The 23,183-nt window shown below is 31.9% G+C and overlaps 1 protein-coding gene across 2 annotated transcripts in view; it reads right to left on the bottom strand.

Moving 5' to 3' along the window:
• The window catches only part of LOC100881893 (nephrin), a 702,710-nt gene that overhangs the window by 22,561 nt on the left and 656,966 nt on the right, over positions 1–23,183 (bottom strand). For both annotated transcript variants that reach the window (XM_076538666.1, XM_076538667.1), the window contains exons 5-7: positions 19,305–19,513; positions 15,897–16,007; positions 6,748–6,954 (exon numbers count right to left, since the gene is read on the bottom strand). In XM_076538666.1, the coding sequence (XP_076394781.1) occupies positions 6,748–6,954; positions 15,897–16,007; positions 19,305–19,513 (527 nt within the window). The remainder of the gene's footprint in view (positions 1–6,747; positions 6,955–15,896; positions 16,008–19,304; positions 19,514–23,183) is intronic.

The following is a 23,183-nucleotide window of genomic DNA, read 5'->3' as shown; positions in this document are numbered from 1 at the left end:
CCTGTATAATAGTACTAATGGGTTAATGTACAAGTAATGGAGTAATGCACAGTAATAGGTTTAAGTTTTTTGACCGGTGCCTAACCACTAAGCGGATTAGCGGTTGCCGAGCCGCCGTTCTCACGGCAATTGCAAGCCGCACGCTGATAGCTGTGAGCAAACACACGTACATAATCACTCGCCTTTGTGATATAAATAATTGTATACCTTTGTGACATAGCCAATCGCCTTCTCTTGCAAAATGCCTTCGTTTTCGCTCATTCTTAAAACACTGTAGAAAGGAATTTCATTGCTATACTTTGACAAGCCTGACTCGTGACGCACTCACAGTTCAAATATGATAAATCTTGCTTGAATTTTTGAAACGTTTCAACTTGAAGTTTGAGTCCAATCTATGAATCGCTGAATATAAAATTGATTTCAACTTCCTTTACTTGTTTTAATATTATAGTAGTGGATAATTAAAGCTGATAGACGCGTTTGAGAAATAAATTGTATGAGGGAGAAATAAATGAGGGAGGAGAAATAAATGTATATGGGTTTAACTTATAGTAGCCTTAAGAATTGTGTGTGTTAGGCTAAATTAGTATACGGTTCACCGATAAACGTGTTCACAACTAAATTAAACTGTACATTGTCAAAGGGATTATCTTTGTTTACTGCTTTCCCTTTCTAATCCAGCATTTACTGGCGCTTTGTTGCTACAAGGTTTAGGTTGCTATCTAAACAGGGGGAAGACAAAGTGAAAAGCTAATTATGTTTGAATAACATCATTCCAGAAATTGGAGTACTCAAGTGTAAGATGTAGGCTCAAAATTTCTGAATCTAAATTGTGCACATTATTTTCAGGAGTGGTGAGATTCACGTGAAACTATCAAGTTATTTCTGAATGTTCATATTCTTAGCACTTTTCACGAAAGACTTTGTAAGTATATTAAAATCGTTTAATCTGTGGAGAACGTTAGCTATGAAAGATATTGTGATGTAAATTTATGTTACTAATCTTGAAACTGAAGAATACTTTAAATAGGACTTATTACTTTCTTTTTCTAAAAAGAATGGTTTTATCTCGAATCTGTTGCAGTTCATCAGTTATAGATAAATCAGTTATAATAAGTTATATTATTAATTATAGATAAATCCATTGGCATCAAGTCTCTTTCTTAATGGAGAAAGAGAGAACTGGTAATGTAGTGAAGCGAACTCGGAAGCCTTGCCACAATTGTTGTCCAAGTTTGTTCCTGCAATTGGCACACTTTGAGGGTGCATCAGATAACTTAGTATACAGATTGATTGGATAACTTCCTCCACACTTAATACACTTATTGGATTTGATACATTTCGCTGATTCGTGTTCAAATTGGCAGCTGAAATATTGGATGAAGTGCTGTTGCATCTTTTCTTGATAGAGGAAGACAAACATAATTAATTAATTTTGAGAAGGGTGAACTTAGGACTTGGGGACTTTGGGATCTACAGATATGCAGATTTATGAGTTTCAGAATTTAGCAATATGGAGGTACGTCGGCGGGGTATAAGGGAAGTCGAGATTTGGGAATTACTGTATTCAGGAATTTTTTAATTTTACAGATATGCGAATCTATGAATTTGAAGATGTGGCATTTTAGGACCTTCAGATTTACAACTCATTAAATTTGGAAACCTTGAGATTTAGGGAATTGATCCACCGATTTGGGATTTACAAACATACAGATCTCTGAATTTGGAGATTCAGAGATTGAAAGATTTGGGAATTTAGGGTCTTAGGAACTTTGGGCTTTTAAAAAGCGTGGGATTTTGTAAGTTTCTATCTGAAAACCTAGGAATTTAAGATTTACAGATATGTGAACATAAGGATTTTGAGATCAACCGATTTGGAGACTTTGAGATTGAGGAACCCAGATTTGGAGTTTAACCCATTGACTGCCAGCTACGAGATATCTCGTAAAAGCGTGTGCATCAAAACTGCCAGCTACGAGATATCTCGTAGTGCGTGGCAATAGTGCGTGGCTCGTAAGTGGCAACCAGCACAGGAATTTTATTCAGTGACGCCAGCTACGAGTTATCTCGTAGTGTTTTTATTTTCAATAAAAATTACTGTAAATGCTATTACAATATTATATCAGTAACTTAATATAATTATATTTTGTAAAATTTCATGTATTCTTCAAAATAAAACCTTGGCACCCAGGGCAAGACGCTCTAAATATGTCTGGCAGTCAATGAGTTAAAAGTAAGCCAATCTAGGAGTGTGGAGATCTAGCAACTTTGATATCTAGTAATTTGGAAATCTATAGATTTTGGGGACTTAGAGATTTAGGGATCCAAAGGTTTGAATCTTTAACCCAACATTGTAAAATTTGTAGATGGAGAAATTTAGAAAGTCATCCTTTTTATCTTCTATCCATTTATTTCTCTACTCTCCTTTCAATCTCGAAATAACCGGTCATTTAATATTTATAAATTCGTATTAAATTTTACTCTATCAAAAATTGTCTTCTAATTTATGTGTAAATGAAATAATGTTATACTTTCAAACTTATGAAGAGAATCTGGGTGCCATACATAGAATCTTGCAACATAAGAGTGAGAAAATCGAAATTTGAAGAAGCAAATCTGGTGAATAAGTGTCGGATCGTGTTAACGCGAACGATAGAACGGAGGGACCTGAAATGTTCGCTTCGAAAGAATCTGTCTTGACTTATTTCTTGCCAGAATCTACAGAAGGATTAGCTGTTGCCACCTCGAACATATTTCGAGCATTTCGCCATGGTCACGACGATAAATGGACACGTGCCAAGGGCACGTGGTCTGACGGGAATCTTCAGCACGCAGCCGATATCTCCGGAATGCTGCACTGGGAAGGAGTATACAGGTCTCACTTAGGGTGAGAGTATGGGGTTAGGATACAACAGAATGGACATAGTAAAGTTGAAACACCAAAACGAGCAAATGAATAGTTTAACGGTCATGATTTCTGCCAAAACTTACGCAATGCGGACCACACTACTGTCAGCGAGTAAGTGCTACGAATAATTGCCTGGATAGTTAGGTTGGTAGGATAAATAGAACAGGTAGTATGGTCATACGAGGAACGAAACAAGACTTGTAGAACATATACATAGAATAGGAGAGTCAGTCATATGAGAAATGAGAAAAAAGTGTATTGAAAGTTCTCCAGTAGTTGAATTAATTGATCGAATTATAAGATCTGACCGATTTTGATAGAGTAAGATAATTGTAATTCTAAGGTTTTGTTCGATCAGGTATTGAAAGGTTTGGACGAAACGCCTTTATTAAGAATTTAATCAATTTTTCGAAACTAAGCTTCAAGATTGAGGATATTTAACATACATTTAAGATTTAAGAAGATCGTGTTGAATTTCCACATAAATGGAATTGGCGAAAGTAAATACATCGGGAAGTCGGTAATTAAGTATGTTCATTTATCGATTATTTATATGATACCGCTCGTTTTTAATTAAATTCACGCATGTTAATAAAATAATATCTGTATACTTCTACTTTATTGTTTTTCTGTGATTACGATATTTCTCAAACGTATAAAAATATTGTGTGTTATTAAGAGGTCCTTCCTAGTCTATTTTTCTTTACATAATAAATTCATTTAGTGTGTTAAAAGTCATTGTGTTTATTTGTGTTATTTTATATATTAATAATCTCCCATATTTCATTAAAACTATACCCTATTTCCGTTAGATTGTATTAAGAAATTCGGTACTAGGTGTTAAATGTTGAGGTTTCAAGAAGATGGCGGACATGCAGTACCAAAATAATCAAAGCGGTCAAAACTTTAGGTTTATTTTAGGTTAAAAGCTTGTTAAGATCTTTTTGAAATCTTCGTCGACTCTGATCAAGATAAGGAATTAATATGTACATTTATGTATGTTCTATCGATTGACTATTTATTTTTTTCCATTTTTAATTTTAAAGTGTGTGTAGGTATAGTTTTAACAATGTATGAGTATTGCGGATACTAGTACACACATATTAATAAGTACTATGTACGGAGCAAAGTAAATGTTTTTATTATAAGTTAGGTGTCACTCAAAAATTATTTTTATTAGTTTCATAAGTTCTCTGTGGTTTTAATTATCATGATTAATTAATTATACTAATTATTATATTAATTATTATAATATTGGATAAATGGGATTTGAAAATAGATTAATAAAAACATTTTACATAATCTTTTTATCAACAAATGCCGTGCTTTAAATAAATATTTCGTGATTTACCGTACTCAATGAATTTTACCTACGTTTCGTAAATTTTGTTTTGAAAATAAATTACATAAAATCATATAAAATACGTAAAATATGTTTATCTATCTTATAAAAATTTTAAGAACGTTATAGCACATCTGTAGAAAGTAATAGTTGCAAATATAATTCAAAATGCTTCATCGCTAAGAAACAATGCCACTGTATAGTTTACACAGTTCTGATTTTTTGATCCATTGTTAACCTACTTGTTACTACCGACCATTCAGTAGTTTTACATTTACAAGAGAACATTGCAGTCGTTGCATTATAAGTTTTGTTAAAACATTTTCTACTGAATCTGAAACAAAAATAACTCTAATATATTCGACTCGTTTTGTTAGTACTGATTATTTGAAGAGACATTTAATATTTAATTTTTTCATTCCCATTAATATTGAATTACTAATTCATATCGCGTCAGCTATGCTGGCGAAGAATTATGAGTTCAAACTTCCATTATGATTAATAAACCTGCTTTCATCTTTTATTTGGTTTTATGAACATATTTATATACTTTTATATGTTTTAATATCTTTGTCGTACTGCTTTTTTAATTTTTATATCTTTTTATTTATTGTAATTGTGTAATATTATCTGCACCAACTTCTTTAGACACGATTGTATATTCTTGATAAATAAAAATATTAATATTTGTTAACACGAAGAAGGTTAATTATTAATATCAATATTAATATTATTAATATTAGTAATTATTATTTATTATAAATTAATATTGTTAATATTACTATTAATATTATTATAATTAATTAATATTAATATTAATCTTCTTTGTGTAGATAAATATCATTCTTAAATAATAAAAGCATAACAAGGTGTTTTATTGCATCAGTTTTTAGTAAATATTAATTTTTTTGAAAACATGTTTTTCATTTTTCTGTATCTACTCTATACTTTAGAAATAACACAATCACAATTTGTAAAAAACAGTAATAAAGAATATTAATCAAAAATTGTAAAAATATTTAGACTCCCACAAATATATCCATGAAACATAAATAAAATATATACATAAATGCGGACTAAAATTTGTTCTCAAGGCAGATTTGATCTCATGACAGAGTAATGCAAGGATCTGCCACAATTACTGCGATATGATTACATAACTACATAATTATTTCTAAAAATCAAGAAATTAAATGCTAAATACTTTTTACCGAAGATGAATATTGACAAAAACGATTGAACATAAATCGCAATATTTTCAGATTCATTAGAAAAAGTTTTACCAAAATCGATGATTCTCGTTTATTTATATCAGAGTCAAACTTATTTTAGTAATCTAATACTTTAAATATTGTACTATAGTCGTGAAAGATGCTTTTAGTTAGCAACTAACTTCCAATAAATGTAATATATCATTACATTTATTTTTCTTACTAGTCTTCGAAATATTTAACAGTGAATTTGAAATCGATTAAGTAACGTTTCCACTAAAAGAAATGATTGATTCTTATGAAGATTGACACATCAGGTAACAGCACTCAAAGTGCTATGCCGGTAAAAGCTAGGTACACTGATCCATCGGTTTATATGAAGTTTCGCGTCGTTTCTTTTTACGTGGCTGAAGATCGCGTGAATGGAGTCCACTTACTCTCGTAGACATGGTGATCCGGCTTGTACTCAAAGACATCGAATATACAGAGTGCTTCAAAAAAGGCGTTCCATCTAAAAACTGCGGATTCCACATACGAAAGATTGAAAATTCATTTACCACTTCTTTATCTTTGCAAAATTCGTTTGACGTTCAAATGTTAATCTGGGACAAGTCAAAAAGTAAGAAGTGTTAGAAGAATTTTCAATTCTTTTTGGTTTGGACAATCTGCAATTTTCAAATTGTATACCAATTTTTGGATATTTTATGTACATTGACAAAATGTGAAGGGCAGATTTAAATGTTTCAGTATAAAGTGTCTCACAAAATCTGTCCACTTACAAGAATATTATTGATATCGTATTATGCAGCTCCTTAAGCCATATAACTTAGTAACATTTTCTCGTATTGTTTAAAATATTCAAGATATTTAACCAATTAACTGTGGCGATCTTTTTGCAAAGCACACACCAGTGTGTGTCGCGATAATCAAGCGATGACGAGTTAGCTCTCAGGAATTTATGAATTCATCTTAAATCATTTACACTTTTTATTTGTTTATTTCATTTCGTGTTGACCTCTAAACATTTTAAATATATTACAATTTACGAATATAATTTAGTTTTCGCCAAAATTACAATTTAAACATCAAATTGTAACAAAATTTTACGCATGACGGATATAATCGTCATGACACAATATTCTGCCACATCTCCATGACGGATATAGTCAAACACACTTAACTGGTTAAGTGGATAGAGATCGTGAGACACACAATATATTCAATATGTACATACGTCTTAATTTGGTTTGTTCAAACGACATATTATAAAAAGAGAATGAACTTACGATGCATTTCAATAGCGACAGAGGCAGAGACGGGTTGGCTGATATTGTTGTTAGATGCTTGACAGGTAAATACGGCATGAAGATCAGCTCTGGAGAGTTCACGAATTATTAAGGTATTTCTACGAAGAGAAGGAAATTCTCCAGGTTCATCTTTGGAATCAAGGAGCATTTCTCCACGCCACCATCTCACTTTTGGCTCGGGACGTCCTGTAAAAATAAAATACAACGTATAATGTTTGATTGACTTGTAAAGATTGAAGTATTTCGTCTGAATATACGAACTGACAAATCTTGTTTTTGGTTAAAAATGATACCGCAGTGGTTCTCAGTGAATATTATGTACTATTTATTGCATATGAGATACAAGCTGGATGGTACGGTTAAAAGAAAATCTGGCTTTCTTAGAGAAAATATGGTAAAATAAGGATCCTTAAAATGTGGATATTAGTTAAGCATTTGGTAATCTTGGAGATTTGGCGATTTTGTGTATTTAGGTCCCTTGAGTTTGGGGATTTAAGGACTTTGAGACTTGGAGACTTTCGAATTTGGGAACTTTGTGTATTTGGGATGTTTAGAATTTGGCAATCTAGTGATTTGGGGATCTAGGGATTCGGAATCTAGGAATTTGGGAATTTATAGATTTCGGGATATAGGAATTTGGGATTTAGAGATTTGGGGATGTAGGGATTTGGGATTTAGGGATTTGGGGATCTGGGGATCTAGGGATTTGAGAATTTGGGGATTTGGGTATCTAGGGATTTCAGGATCAAGGAATATGGGGACTTAGAAATTTGGGGATCTAGGGATATGGGGATCTAGAGGTATGGAGATTCAGAGATTTGGGGATCTAGGGATCTAGGAATTTGGGATTTAGACATTTGAAGATCGAGGGATTCGAAAATCCCTGGAGATTTTTGAAAATCAAGGCGTTTGGGAATTTAGAATTTTTGTAATTAAAGAATTAAGGTTTTATAGAGAAATTTAGAAATATAGATATTTGAAAACCGTAGAATCGGAATTTGGAAATTTAGATATCTAAAAATATCAGATATCGGAATATTAAATATTAAATATTCTGATATTAAGATTATCGGAATTCAAAGTTATAGACATTTGAAAATTTACGAATTCCAAGATTTAACTTAATTTAAATTTGGGAATGTGAGAATTTGTAAATATAAAAGTTTAGTGATTTACAAAATTTAGAATTTGGAGAATTAGAAGTTTGGTAATCTGCCAGTTTTTGAATTTGCAGAATTAGAAACTCACAATTAGTAATCTTCAAATTTGGAGATTTCAGGAGTTAGTTGTTTGGAAATGCGAAAAGTTTAAGAATTCAATAGATTGAAAAATTGAAACTTTATGAATATAAATTTACAAATCATTATTCTTTTGTATACAATTATTTTATGAAAAATAAAGTAAAAATATATGATATTGTACATAATTTATTGTAGAGTTTCTCTTAAAATTTGATGTAAACCATATTTTGTGTTGCTATGGGAGTACTTGAATTCTGGTTTTGACGGTACGTATTTATGAAAAGATTGAGAACCATTGCTGCAGAAGGAAACGTCGAATGGCATAAGAGGATTACTTCTTTATCACTGCATCTTTTTTAAAAGCGCAATGACTCAAAAAATACAAATGCTTCTTGAACTAAATATTTCAGAGATATTCTTTCATTTTCTTGAAATTGTATAGTACGACGATGTACAATAAATTATATAAAATAAAAATAATATTATCAATTTTTATTCTAAAATAACAGCAATATTATAAATTTCAATTTTAAAATAACGATAATATTTTAAATTCTTATTTTAAAGTAAGTATAATGTTTTTAATTCTTATTCTAAAATAACAATAATCTAAATTTTTATCTTAAAATAACAGCAATATTATAAATTTCAATTTTAAAATAACGATATTTTAAATTCTTATTCCAAAGTAAGAATAATATTTTTAATTCTTATTCTAAAAGAACAATAATATAAATTGTTAACCTAAAATAACAAGAATGTAAATTTTGCAGCAAGGGAACCCATTAATCAGTAACACTAGTAGAGATTAACACGAATGTCGCACGGGTCATTGGAGTAGCTCACGATATACAGCAAAGTTATATTCATCAGGAGCAAAAAAGTGCATTATTCATGTCGTTCAAGATAGCGATTTCGGTCAGTTTCTGAAATGATCCCCATCAGGAAACGACAGTAGATGACCTCCTTCGTGTTTGCAGATAAGCATATGTTTGTATTTAGTGTCTGTTGATGAGAGTGCTGCCAGAGGTCGCCTCTTTATTCAAATTAAAAATGAGGAGTGCGAAATCTTCGCTTATTCCTACAATTTTTTGAATTTATATCAATGTACCTGTTTAACATTTACAACATTAGCTAGATCTTAATACTAAAATCACCAAACCATTTGGTCCAAATTACATTTACTAAGATTTTATTGAAATAATTATTTAAAAATTAACGTGTACATTAATTTATATTTCATCGTTTGTGTTTATTTTATTTTCAATTTCAAATTATTTGCAATTATGAAACTACTGGTAGATTTACTGTCGCAGTGAAAATTGATATACATCTTCATCCATAAGTCTGTGGACATCTTAAGTTCCATCAAAATCATTATGTTTTATATGTATGCATACAAGGTGGCTCACCACATTTTACCATCTTGATTTGCGTCATTATTATTACTCGTAGCAAACAATGTTTTAAATGAAGTTGAAAACCATTCAACTTCAGAAAACCATTCAGTTTTGAGAGGGGCATACGCTGGTGGTATATTTTTTTTTATAGGCAGACGTGTAAAGGACACATGAAGGTCATTAACGTTTTTTTAAATGGAATCATATATTCTTTATTGCATCAGCTGATACTCCTTCATATTCTTTATAAAAAAGGATTAATCTATTTATGTGAAAAAATCATTAGTTTAAGAGATATTTTATTTTTTAATGTCTATTTACAGAAAAGGTTCAATGTGGTGACCATTTGCATCAGAACACTTTCTGAATCGAGAAATTAATGACTTACTAACATTCCATAGTGTATAATCTTTCTGCATGTGTAGCACTTTTTCCCAGCTTCAAAATAAACTGATAACATGTCTATCTTTTCTTCTTTAGAATACTATATTATGAAGTGATAATTCACCGTATCGTCGTATGCACCGTATTAGAAACGTAACAGAGACTACATTTCACTATTACTGCGTAACAAAAAAAAAAACAAAAACTCACAATTCGTTCGGTGACACGTGGTCTCTCAAAGCATGTAGAAAAACATTTGCTGTTAAGTTACGGCAATTCATAATAGTGACCAGAAAGTCACGATTTCCTAACAAGTTAGAATTGAAATATCTCTTAAACTAATGATTTTTTCACATAAATAGATTAATACTTTTTTTGTAAAGAATATGAAGGAGTATCAATTGATGCAATAAAAAATATATGATTCCATTTAAAAAAACATTAATGACTCTCATATGTCCTTTACACGTCCACCTATAAAAAAAATGTACCACCAGCATATACCCCTCTCAAAACCATTCAACTTCATTTGAAACATTGTTTGCTATGAGTAATAATAATAACACAAATCTAGATGGCAAAATGTGGTGAGCCACATTCTTCTATCATCAGTTTTAAACGAATCACATGTAGTCTAAGACACTATAATATACATCATTATTAAGAATACACATTTCAGTTCCATCTCTTAATTTATTATAATTGACTGAATATTAAGAACATTTCAAACTTCTTCCTCTTTGTGTTCCCATCTGATATCTATATTCTGTTTAATTATGTAATACACTGGTGGCCAAAATTAACGCACCACTTTCTTTACACCGTCGTCATTTCCACTGTGTAGGAGGTAGGACTTTAAAATTTTGAGGATAGGTGGGCCCATGGGTTGTCTCAATACTCCACGAGTGCCATTGCTACCTGCCACCTCCGGGATCGGCGACCCCTTGAATACTACAACAGGGTCAAGAAAGTGACAAAAAAGGTTCTAAATTCGACCGAAAAAAAGAAAAAATCCAAAATTTTTGTCAAGGATGAGGCTCTTTATGTTACGGCCTTTCCGAAAATGCCCAGCTCAACCCCCTCCAACACCCCCAACCCCCTCCATAATTTTCTACCCTTTCCAAAAGGGTGGTTATTTCGATTTCGCTGAAACTTTTGCCGGAGCTTCGTCTCGATCCCTGTTACACGTGGTAAAATTTTGGTCGCATTTGCACCAACCCCTTGGACGCTACGCGCTGTCAAAGAACAACCCCTTACTGTTTTTTCATCTTTTCCACAGTTAAAAACCAATTTTGGACCTGCAATTCACGGAAAAACTTGTTTTCGTCACGACAGTATCGTGTTTGTTGATGGTTGGGCCCTAGCGTGAAACCAACCCCCGTTGTGGAGGTTGGTACCCCCAACCCTTTCAATCCGGCCCCGGGGGTGGGTGCGTAAATTGAGTGCATGCTATCGATTGAGGGACCATTGAAGCATTTCTGTACAAATTTTCAAGTCGATTGCTTGAACCGTTTTCGCGGGATAAACAAAAAAGTGGAAATTTTGCGATTTACAACCCCCAAGTTCACCTCACAATCCCTACTGATTGGAGGGGGTTGGCGTGCCGCGGATCGGCTTCTCATGAAGCTTGAACCCTCCTTTTCTCGGTCCCAGAAGATGGAATTGCTCACACGACACGCACAGCCTCCAGCGATGCCGCCAAAATACCCTGTCATCGTCGTGTCGGCCAAAGCGAGCACCGCGGCCTCCAAGCGGCGAGTATGTGAACCAAAAGCGATCCGAACGATATGGACTTTCAGCCACCCAAAAAGACTCAACGAAAAATCACAGATTTCACACGCCAACAATTAACAGACAAGTCGTGGAGGATTCCGCTGTCGAGATTCCGGGGCCTGACATGCCGCCCAGCTACCGTCCCGCAGCCGTGCCGTTAAGAGGGCCCATTGGGGCCAAACGTTTATTAATTTTATTAATCATTAATTTTATTGTTTATACATTGTATTGTTTTTATTTTATTAAAATTTAATTTTTTCTCGCCATTTTTTATTTCATTTTTTTCCTGCGTTGAGAATTGCCAATTTTTTTGTTACAATTTTGCTTTTGGCTTTCGCTTTGAAAAAGAAATCAGTAAGACTGCTGGAAATGTGAAAGAAACGAGTTTAAAAAATTGTCTGTTAATTGTTGGCGTGTGAAATCTGTGATTTTTCGTTGAGTCTTTTTGGGTGGCTGAAAGTCCATATCGTTCGGATCGCTTTTGGTTCACATACTCGCCGCTTGGAGGCCGCGGTGCTCGCTTTGGCCGACACGACGATGACAGGGTATTTTGGCGGCATCGCTGGAGGCTGTGCGTGTCGTGTGAGCAATTCCATCTTCTGGGACCGAGAAAAGGAGGGTTCAAGCTTCATGAGAAGCCGATCCGCGGCACGCCAACCCCCTCCAATCAGTAGGGATTGTGAGGTGAACTTGGGGGTTGTAAATCGCAAAATTTCCACTTTTTTGTTTATCCCGCGAAAACGGTTCAAGCAATCGACTTGAAAATTTGTACAGAAATGCTTCAATGGTCCCTCAATCGATAGCATGCACTCAATTTACGCACCCACCCCCGGGGCCGGATTGAAAGGGTTGGGGGTACCAACCTCCACAACGGGGGTTGGTTTCACGCTAGGGCCCAACCATCAACAAACACGATACTGTCGTGACGAAAACAAGTTTTTCCGTGAATTGCAGGTCCAAAATTGGTTTTTAACTGTGGAAAAGATGAAAAAACAGTAAGGGGTTGTTCTTTGACAGCGCGTAGCGTCCAAGGGGTTGGTGCAAATGCGACCAAAATTTTACCACGTGTAACAGGGATCGAGACGAAGCTCCGGCAAAAGTTTCAGCGAAATCGAAATAACCACCCTTTTGGAAAGGGTAGAAAATTATGGAGGGGGTTGGGGGTGTTGGAGGGGGTTGAGCTGGGCATTTTCGGAAAGGCCGTAACATAAAGAGCCTCATCCTTGACAAAAATTTTGGATTTTTTCTTTTTTTCGGTCGAATTTAGAACCTTTTTTGTCACTTTCTTGACCCTGTAGTATTCAAGGGGTCGCCGATCCCGGAAGAGGTGGCAGGTAGCAATGGCACTCGTGGAGTATTGAGACAACCCATGGGCCCACCTATCCTCAAAATTTTAAAGTCCTACCTCCTACACAGTGGAAATGACGACGGTGTAAAGAAAGTGGTGCGTTAATTTTGGCCACCAGGTATAACTGAATTTACGATATCAGTCACTGGTATCTACTAACATATAGCATCAAGTTAAGTAGAGCAGAGAGGTGACAACCTTCAAACAGGTTGTAAAACTGTTTAAGCGTAAAAAGACATGAAATCTGATCTCAAAATGGAAGATAAGGAATATCAAGCTAGTACCGTATAAAGAAACGTTTCGTGGAATGTTACGCCATCGAAATGGTACGCCATCACAGGGTATATGATAGTTTGATTTACCCTTTCCTTTACGAGTCACCGTTGTTCGAAAGTTTCGATCGGGTTCAAAATGAGGTCCGTGGTTGATGGTTCTCTTCAACTTTGGATCTGTGGACTTCTGCTCACGTATTTCGAATCAGTAATGTCACTGATGTAGTCTGATGTATGGTTACGTAACACTTGAGGGTAAAATTCTCAGGTAACATTTATTCTTAGGTAAAATTACCCTCAATGTCAAAAATGGTAATGTTTTGACCTTGTTGACGGAGTTTGCTTGTAACTATTAATCCCTTAATCTGCAATATCGTAACGCACACTACAATGTGATCAACCAGACTTGTGTTTTCACTGCAATTGAATTTTGGGTTCAATTCAATCAAGGATCACTGAAAGTAAAATGTGCTTAACCTTTCTTTAATTGCATTTATGTTGTACCAATAATTAGCTAGCCATAAATAATGTAACTGTCTAGAAAATTGTAGGTTAAGTGGTTAAAATGCGATCTTTGCATACGGTTATAAGCAATTGATAAAGTAGGTACGTGACTGTGTATTACACATTTTTGATTCTAATTTTATCAATACCGCTACTCATTGTATATGTCAATGTTAAGCAGCCTAAAAGGCAAAACTTACTATCTTGCATTCTCCACATTTCGCTCTTCTTCGAGAGATAACTTCTTCATGAGCTCTCTCCAATTCCGTTGGCTCTATAAATATTTCGTGTTCGAGACTTCCCTCGAGATACGCGGTGGTGACGTCTAACTGTCAAACTGACATTTCATATTATATATAGCTAAGTCTATAAAACGATGCATTAAATTTAGTCGCATAGTGAGTTCCGTTAAAATAAGCTCCTGCGCAAATTCTAATGCTACCAAGCTAATCTCCCGCTTTTTGTGGAGTCTCTCGATTATCTATTTCCTTTTTTGCGACTTTTAGAGACGCGCGATTCACCGACTCCCAAGTGCCATTGGAAACAATATTTTTTACTTCTTTAGCCATGGCATGGTGCCAGTAATTTGCATCCGGTGTAGATAGAGCTTGTTTCATAGGGATTTCCGATAAGAAAGTGTGCATATCATTGGTATAGCTCGGCAGAATGTTCGTTTACTGATGAAACCTTCGAGGTATTTTCCTTGAACATTTTTTCTCGATAATCTTTCGGTTTTGTCTTGCCTACAATCATTTTGTTAAAGTTTTGCAAGACATTATTGTTCTAATTGTAAATGTAAATAAAATTGTAATAATTATAAATTTAAGTTGGAAGTAGGTAAATACAAATGTGAATGATTATTTTTTAACATGGTGCAACATTTGCTTTTAATTAAAATGAAAACTATAGAAGAAACTTGTGAAATCTTGTGACACTTGTAACTCGTTTGAATCGGAAACAAGTATGCTTTTTGTTCGAGTCTTCATTAATTAGTTATTTTCGTGAAATTAATATAACAATTTGTTTTAAGAGTATACAAAAAATTAATCGCTGTTGTCAAACTGGCAATTATAACTGATACAAATATATATTGCGTATATTATTCTTAAATAGCTAAATAATATTTAAAATTAATAATTATTTATACATGGTTACACAAATCAAGAATTTTATTGATCACTTAAGTTGCATTAATTTATATCAACAAAACAGAAAAAGAAAAAAGTAAAGTAACTGAAGCTTAGCTTGTCATAGATTTACACAATTTATAAGTTCACATGTCGGACATAACTCATAGTTCTCAATTTTGCCACCAGATGAGTCATTTTTGTTTCAACTTCAAGCTTTTACTTCAATAGTTTCGTGTTCTATTCTTCCATTGTTAACTGTCTTTGAACTCCTTTTATTCTTCTTAAATCTTTCTTTTTTCGAAATCCTTTTGATCGACAACAAAATGCTATCTGCACAGCATTCTTGCGTTGCTCTCCTTTCCGATCTTCAAACGCAGCACTTTAGACGGTAATTCGTTAGGCGATTTTAAAGCACAGCTGCAATTATCGAAAATCGAAAGCAGGCTGTGTAATAACGTGACAGTGATTAAATCTTCGCAAATGTTGACACTCATTTCCCAGAGCTTATTGCGTCGAAAAATTCACAAACGAAATCACGTACGTTAAGCGTGGGAAAATGGTGGTTAGAAAACATTGTGTTATGATTCCGACTTTTTCATTAAACTATAGGAAAATAATCTTTACCTATTTGTTTCTTTTTACTCTTGCAAAGCTTTAAGCAGCAAAAGCTGCATTGCTTTTTGGAGTTAAGTCTGTTTCGTCTACTTTAATAGAAGTCTTGCAATTAGCTTGCATAGGAATTCAAACGCTAAAAAAAAAAACGCTAGATTGTAATTTCATGAACACCCTGCACATACGAAGAAACGAAATTTAACGTTTGTTCGTAGAATTAGTTCAAATCGAGGTCTTATTATATTTGTTATATCATTTAATAAAGGTAATTGAATGTTTACCATCATTTTTTTCACCTCTTGACAAAATGAAGTTGAATTTATGCCATCTTACGATTTGTACCTTAAATTGCCTAAGTGTGTTTCAACGTTTCATATAAAAAAATGTACCGGACAAAGTGTCTTAACTTCTTGGGAAGTACTCTTAAAAATATTTCCAAAGTGTAAAACAACTATAAAACTCACCTCCCGTAACTAGGCACTGCAGCTTCATGTCACCACCTTCTTCGTATGGACCCGCTATGGTCGATACTGTTTTACCATACGCATCGATGATGTTTGGTTTATGCGGCGGAACTGTAATATGTAGACAGAAAAAATATTAATGTCTCATCAAAATTACGTTTTCATTGTTAACACTAAACCTACCGGCACATAATGTGTACTGAACTTAAAATTAAAAATGAAGTTAAAAAATAGATAAACAAACGACGAAAGATAAATTAGTACACACATTTATTTTTTATGGCCATGAAAATCAATTCTGATTTCAAGAAATGTATTTTAACAAAATGTCTTCCTTACAAAAAGAAACTTGCGAAACGGTTATTTGACCGGTTTGGTAATTTTAGTGTTAAAGTCCCTCGACTCAACAAAAATTCAGATATTAGAAAATTCGACGAAATAAAATAAAAATAAAATAAAATTGTAACTATTTTCTGAAGTCCATTGCACGATCTTAATATAATACGGTAAGTTTGTTTATTACAAGATCAAATATCTTGCAATAGATATAATAATTAGTATATACAGGGTGTTACCTGTAACGCTACTCACGATATTTCTCCCACTTGCAGCCAACTTACGAAAAAAAGTTTAGAATAAAATTTGCAGGGTATGAAGTGCACAATAGATATTAGTAAAGCAAATTTTGAAAACAGTTTGTTCTCTTGGCAAAGTCAAGGTCACCTTGGGTTTCTTAAATAGGAACATACATTTTTTTTTATTCATAGCTTTAGAGGACATCGAGACGAATTCAAAACATATATTACATTATATTTTTATGAACATATTACTCGATTTACAGAAGCTATGAATAAAGCTATGAATAAAAAAAAATGTATGTTCCTATTTAAGAAACCCAAGGTGACCTTGACTTTGCCAAGAGAACAAACTGTTTTCAAAATTTGCTTTACTAATATCTATTGTGCACTTCATACCCTGCAAATTTTATTCTAAACATTTTTTCGTAAGGTGGCTGCAAGTGGGAGAAAAATCGTGAGTAGCGTTACAGGTAACACCCTGTATAATACATTTAATATACATATAAATAAACTAATTACTATTTAAGTAATTTACATTCTAAGTTTTAAATAGTCTTGCTGATAGTTAAAATGAACGACAATAGACATTTTAATCTCACTTCTTACATTTATTTCACGTACCTCGACTGTACACATACTATACTATGTGCTATACTACGAGAGTTCTTCAGTCAATAGATCGCGGTTCAATATTGGACGCTGAATTTTTAATTTTTATAGCCGCCAGCTTGTGCCAAAGCGAGAAACCCGTAAAATAATTTCAAGCATATTTGAGAATGGCTTCATTATAAATTTCACCGATGAATATCAAATGATGTCCATAGATTCAAATATCGTTTATTATTTCATCTCTACTTATCATTATCAAAATGGTGGATTGTGTATCCAATATGAACATACGTTTTCAGGTTGTATCATTGAAAATTTTGGTAGAAAACTGAATATAACATAGATACGTATAATTATGTGATATAACTGTATCGCTTTCTATATTTTGTCAGATTATTTTAAGCAATGTATGTTGCAGTATTTTACATTTTACCGGTAACATGATACAACATACCGAATTGTAGGAACCAAATGTATTATACATATATGCTAATGAATTCGAGACAAAATTTGTTTCCTTATCGTCGTATAATTGTGTTTACTTTTAAAGTAATATTACAATCAATTTTTCTGTTATAAGCAAATTGCTTCTTATAACTTTTTTATCAATTATCTGCTTATAATTTTCGCTCATCATTTATTAAATTATGAAACTTCTATTTTCATGGTATTTACACAGTATCATTTTTGAACGAAAGGTGATCGAATAATTTAACATTTTGTCCGCTATGTTGAATTCGTCAGAAAATCGCAGGTTAACTTTATTTCCAACTAATCTAATTTTAACCATATTTAGCTCTGTTGTATATTCTGTAAATTATTTAATAAAACTTGTTATAATTGATTAAAGTTCCTCGTATAAATGGGTGACTGGTAAAAATATAAGTTCATACGTCAAACAAATATGGCTGACATGGTGTTAAAAGTATAATATTAAAGATGTGAATGGCTAGCTATAAAAGTTGTCGAAGTTCTGCTAAATCTGTACTATGTTTTCTATACAATTATTCCTCTGTTGACTGTTAGTTCTATTTGTAACATACATTATGTTACGTGTTGTTATTATTACATGTCGTTCACTTTATTGTACATTTATAGTTAGCAGACCATGATATATGAAACGCAAGTTGTGTTTTATAAGCGAATAATTTCGGAGCCTGAAATATTCAGTGAACCATGATATCGCAAACATTTGTATATATTAGTTGTCAAGTAATTAATATCCACTGTAATTTAATATTGAAACTGTTTGCTGGTAATCAGTTAATGTCATTAACACAGTACTTCGCAGTGTGATTGTGCTTCTCTTGTTTCGTATCGAAAAGTGATATGCATCTTCTACACTTCGCACAATTATAGAGGATAATAAATATTAATGTAAAATTAATTTTCGAAAATTAATTTTTTATTGTACAATTATCTGTTTATCTTGCTAATTGCATTTTTATTTCAATTTTATTTTAATCTTCCAAAATTAATTTTGTAATGCACAATGATCTGTTTATCGTGCTTATTGCATTTTTATTTCAATTTTTGTATGTTGCAAAATATGTGTTTTTTTTGTAATAAGATATTCAAGGTTTTAGTCAGAAGTTGTACAAAAACAGTTAAGTATACATATTGTAAAAAGTTTTTCTTTATTTTAAGAAGGTGATCGCTATAATCTTGCTAATAATATAATTACAATTTTTGGTATCCTCCATTGTACAAGGTTAAATGAAGCCGATGTGTAAAATAAATAACTAATTGACGAAATTGTAAAATTAAGCTTCTATTGTATTCTGTAGCAGATATGCTACATAAAATAATATATTAAGACCTTAAAAAATTCATAATTAACGAAATTATTCAAAACATTTTTTTACTTGTAATTCGAATTTTTGTCCGTGTTTCTTCAAACATTGTAAATTTATATAAATTTTCTTATATTTGGAAAATATTTTCATTTTTCTATAAATATACTTTTTTAATAACGAATAGTTCATTAATACTTTTTTCTGGTGCTATTTGTGAAAATTTAAAAATAAAAGTTTTAAAATAATATATACTAACCAATATTGTAAATTATTTCTCAAACTTAATCAAACTTAATCAATAATTTAACAATAATAAACAATCAATAATTTAATCGTCAGTATTGCGATTAAAATAATATATGTTAATTAATATAGCAAACTATTCTACACACATTGATAAAATATAAAATAGGCGTGATACAAACCTATTACTGTTAGGTGAATTCTTGAGTTCCTGGTGGGGCTCTTAGCAAAATCTACACGACATCTGTATTCACCCTCGTCCTTTTCTTCGATATGATTGATATTTAATGTTGCTGGTTCAGTAACTGTCCGGAAGAATGCTCGATCGTTCAAATGATCTTTATCGTTCCAGTGAGAAGCCTTTTCAGAATGTTTTCCTCTCATGTCATAACTGAAACATGGTATTATTGATTTAATTCTTCAGAATGTAACATTTTAAATTAATTACAATTACGATAATATCAGAAATTAATTAATATTAATAATGTCTTAAATTAATTACTATTAATAATGTTTTAAATTAATTACAATTAAAAGTAATATATTTAATTAATTATTAATTTTTCTACAAATATTTAAGCTAAGTACAATAATTCATTAGAGTTGTTAAATATATTGATGTAGCATTACCTTACAATTTTAATATTTTAATTGCAGTTTTCATATGACATTTTTATACAAAGAATTTAAACAACATATGGCACATAGGATAATATGTGTAACCTTGATAAAATCAAAATGACAGAAATTTTATTAAAATATGACTTTAATTTTTAATTTATAAATTTTAAGTATATCGATGCTTCACTTAAAATTTTGTGCGGAGAAAGGAATTTTACACGCGTGAATATTTTTATAGAACTCAAAAACAACAGAAATGTTATAATACTTGCTTCATTCATGGAACGTTCTTACTTAGATTCAGAAATAATAATAAATTAATTGTTTACAAGAAAGTTTCAATTTTTATTACAAGTAGTTTGCTTCCTTTTATATAATAAATTTGTTCACATTACTTTTGAATTTAAGCTGTTTTAAAAATTGTTGAACTTATATTACTATACAAAAATATTTCTTTTTTAGAAAGAATCGTCCTAATTACAAAAACCATATGCGTTATTTAAAAAAAAAGGAAATGAAAATCACTGAATTTTCGAAGTCCAATATCTAGAAGTCACTTTTCAAGCAAAGTAAATTTTTTTGAAACACTGTCTGCAGAACGAGCAACAACGTGAAAAACTGGGCTTACATTACAGGTGTTAACGACAGTTTTTATTTTTTACGAATTTCTGTAACATGTTATTCGAGAGACGGAAATGAAAGTTGTAAAGTAATTTAAATAAAATAAATTTCGTCAAATTGTTTTTTATCCGTTTTACGGGTATTAATGTATTTTTATACACGAGAAGTTTTTGTGAAGGACTTTTCATCATAATTTTCAATTTAAGTTGCATTTAATGTGGTTAGCGTTTAATTGTATTATTATCCGAGAATTTTAAGTGCTGTTGATGGCGATAATTAAAAGCTCAACGGGAAACTGTTCGCGTTTACGCGTACAATTAATAACCATAGTAGGTCAGTATCGATTAACACAGGAAAGAAAATAATAAGCGTGTTCCATCGTGTCTATTAGCTTTATTATTTATTTATTTGTATTTCGACTCAGCTATCATTCTGTACTACACAAGAAAAAATAAGCAATAGAAATGAAATAATTAATTTTATATATATTTTTCCTAAAATAGTTCATGATATTGGCATGACAGAAATAGTGCAAAATTTAAAAGACAGATCCTTCTTTGCATTCTTTTCTATTATTTTGCGAACTAATGGTTTATTTTTTAAATATGGGTAGTGTGCAATAATAATAGCACCTGATATTGCTGATTTTTCGAGAAAAATAAGTTTTTGCAAAGTTTTCTTAAATAATTGAAATACAAGCAATTTGTTGTTCTTAACATAAATATACTTATTTCGGAAGTTTAAAAGTAAAAATGTACATGTATCAATCAGTTTTACTGTTACATTTAGTAAAGTTAATATTTGCATTATAATAAGAAGTTACATAAACATTGACAAGCATAATGTATATTATAAAATTATAATGACAATAATTCTAATAAAAATAGTCGATCTGGAAATAAATTCAGCAGCGATAACCAGTGTTAAGCAATAAAAATAATAGAATAATTATAATTATAATAGTATAATTAATTGTATGATATCGTATCAATTCAAATTATTATTTTATTAATTAACAATTGAAATATAACAAAAATGTCCCACTTCTAAATTTTAATAATGAATTCAAAAATAATAATACAATTATAAGAATCATTTTATTTAACATAATATAAGAGAATTAATTATAATATTACAATAATAATATTTATTATTATTAATATTTTAATAATATTTTACTTTAATTATATACGACACATGACGCCGCCGGTTAATTCGTTTTCCAATTTACTTGCAACGTAATTTGTTATAACTTTACTAAAACCAGATTGCATGCTGCTGATATAGCAGCATATCATTTAACGCTTAACTGTGATGCTTCATAGATTTAATATACATGATGTACTTTAAATTGGTATTTAATGTATAAGCAGTATCATTTTATCATTCATATTTACATATATTTGTTAAGGTTGTCTTTATCTTATAAAATTATAAATAGTTTTCTGTACAACATACTTCGTTATATAGTTATATAGTTTGAAAGTACGTTATACAGTTTCAGTTGTATTATATGTATATAGCTGATACAATTTCGAGGAAAGAAATTATAAATTTTATTTTGACAAAATGAAATCTGATTTCATGGTGATACTCGAGTACTAATGTACGCTACACCTTTCATAAAACAGATTTTATATAAAAATAAACATATAAGTCCACAACTACCACCAAATACTGTTATGGTTATTGTTGAGTATAGCAAAGTTACCGAGCTCTGTATGTACATAAACATTATGGTCTGTGTGTGTGTGTGTAACAGAGCACATGTAGTGTATTCACGCTCTTCAAACGTTAAGCTGTTTTTCGTCTTGTATTTGTCGTTCGACCGTTCCCGAGTAAGGTTCCGTTTATTATTTTCTTAGTGTTTAAATTAGCCGTCTAATAGTCCGTTACAACAGTTATTGATAAATGTACTACCTTAACTATTAGTATGTTATTCACCGGTACGTGTGTTATACGTTGACGTCCTCCAATAAGTAACAAAAAGAAAAAAAAATAGATGCAATTTGCAAGAAAAAGGAATCAATTTTAACTATTTAGTCTCTTAATCTATATATGAAGTTTTGTTCAGGATCTGCCAGTGGAGGACTCGTTAGTACAGCATTCTAGCAATCACGTGCTTTGGATGCGGGGCTCGTTAAGTACTTGCGAGAAAGTCTCGATCTTATGCGCCGTCTAGTGGCGATGAGCGTAGGAGTGAAACTGCCACAGTGGCCTAAATTCATTCATGTATAAACTGAAATATTCAAAAGTTTATTTAAAAATACAGGATATTAATGTATTATATCATATCCCTGAAGTGTGTCTAAAAGAGTTAAATTTACAGTCCTATTAAAATAATAGTCATTATTAAGTGAATAATATTTGTCTTATTACCAAGAATGGGCTTAGGCCAAAATCAACGACTCATATAAGTTATTGTATTTAATAATGTTCACAGAAGAAAATACAAGAGAATATAAGGATGCATACATACAACGTCTTTTAAAGACAGAAAGCAGTTATTGATCTTAGTCCTTTCCAGAACTGTGTAAATACACGATCGCCCATGCAGATTGTCCTATGTCAGCACTTAAACAAAGAAGCATTTTTCCATAGTTTGAAAAATGACCGAGGTCAACAACCGCTTTATGCTTTTAAAGGACCAGGTATGCGTACATTTTTACTCTTTCATACGACCTTCTGTCTGGACACTGATCTAGGACAATGCGACGTGAACTATCTGTTAAGCTGTCCGTTGTTGGAAACGCGCCTGCCGGAAGTTAATATTCCAACTTTCAATTGCTCATATCATGGAAACTGTAGATTGTAAAATG

Source organism: Megachile rotundata, chromosome 13, assembly GCF_050947335.1.
Source record: "Megachile rotundata isolate GNS110a chromosome 13, iyMegRotu1, whole genome shotgun sequence".
NCBI lineage: Eukaryota > Metazoa > Arthropoda > Insecta > Hymenoptera > Megachilidae > Megachile > Megachile rotundata.
Note: the sequence above shows the minus strand (reverse complement) of the source record. Positions and strands in the feature narration are given on the sequence as shown.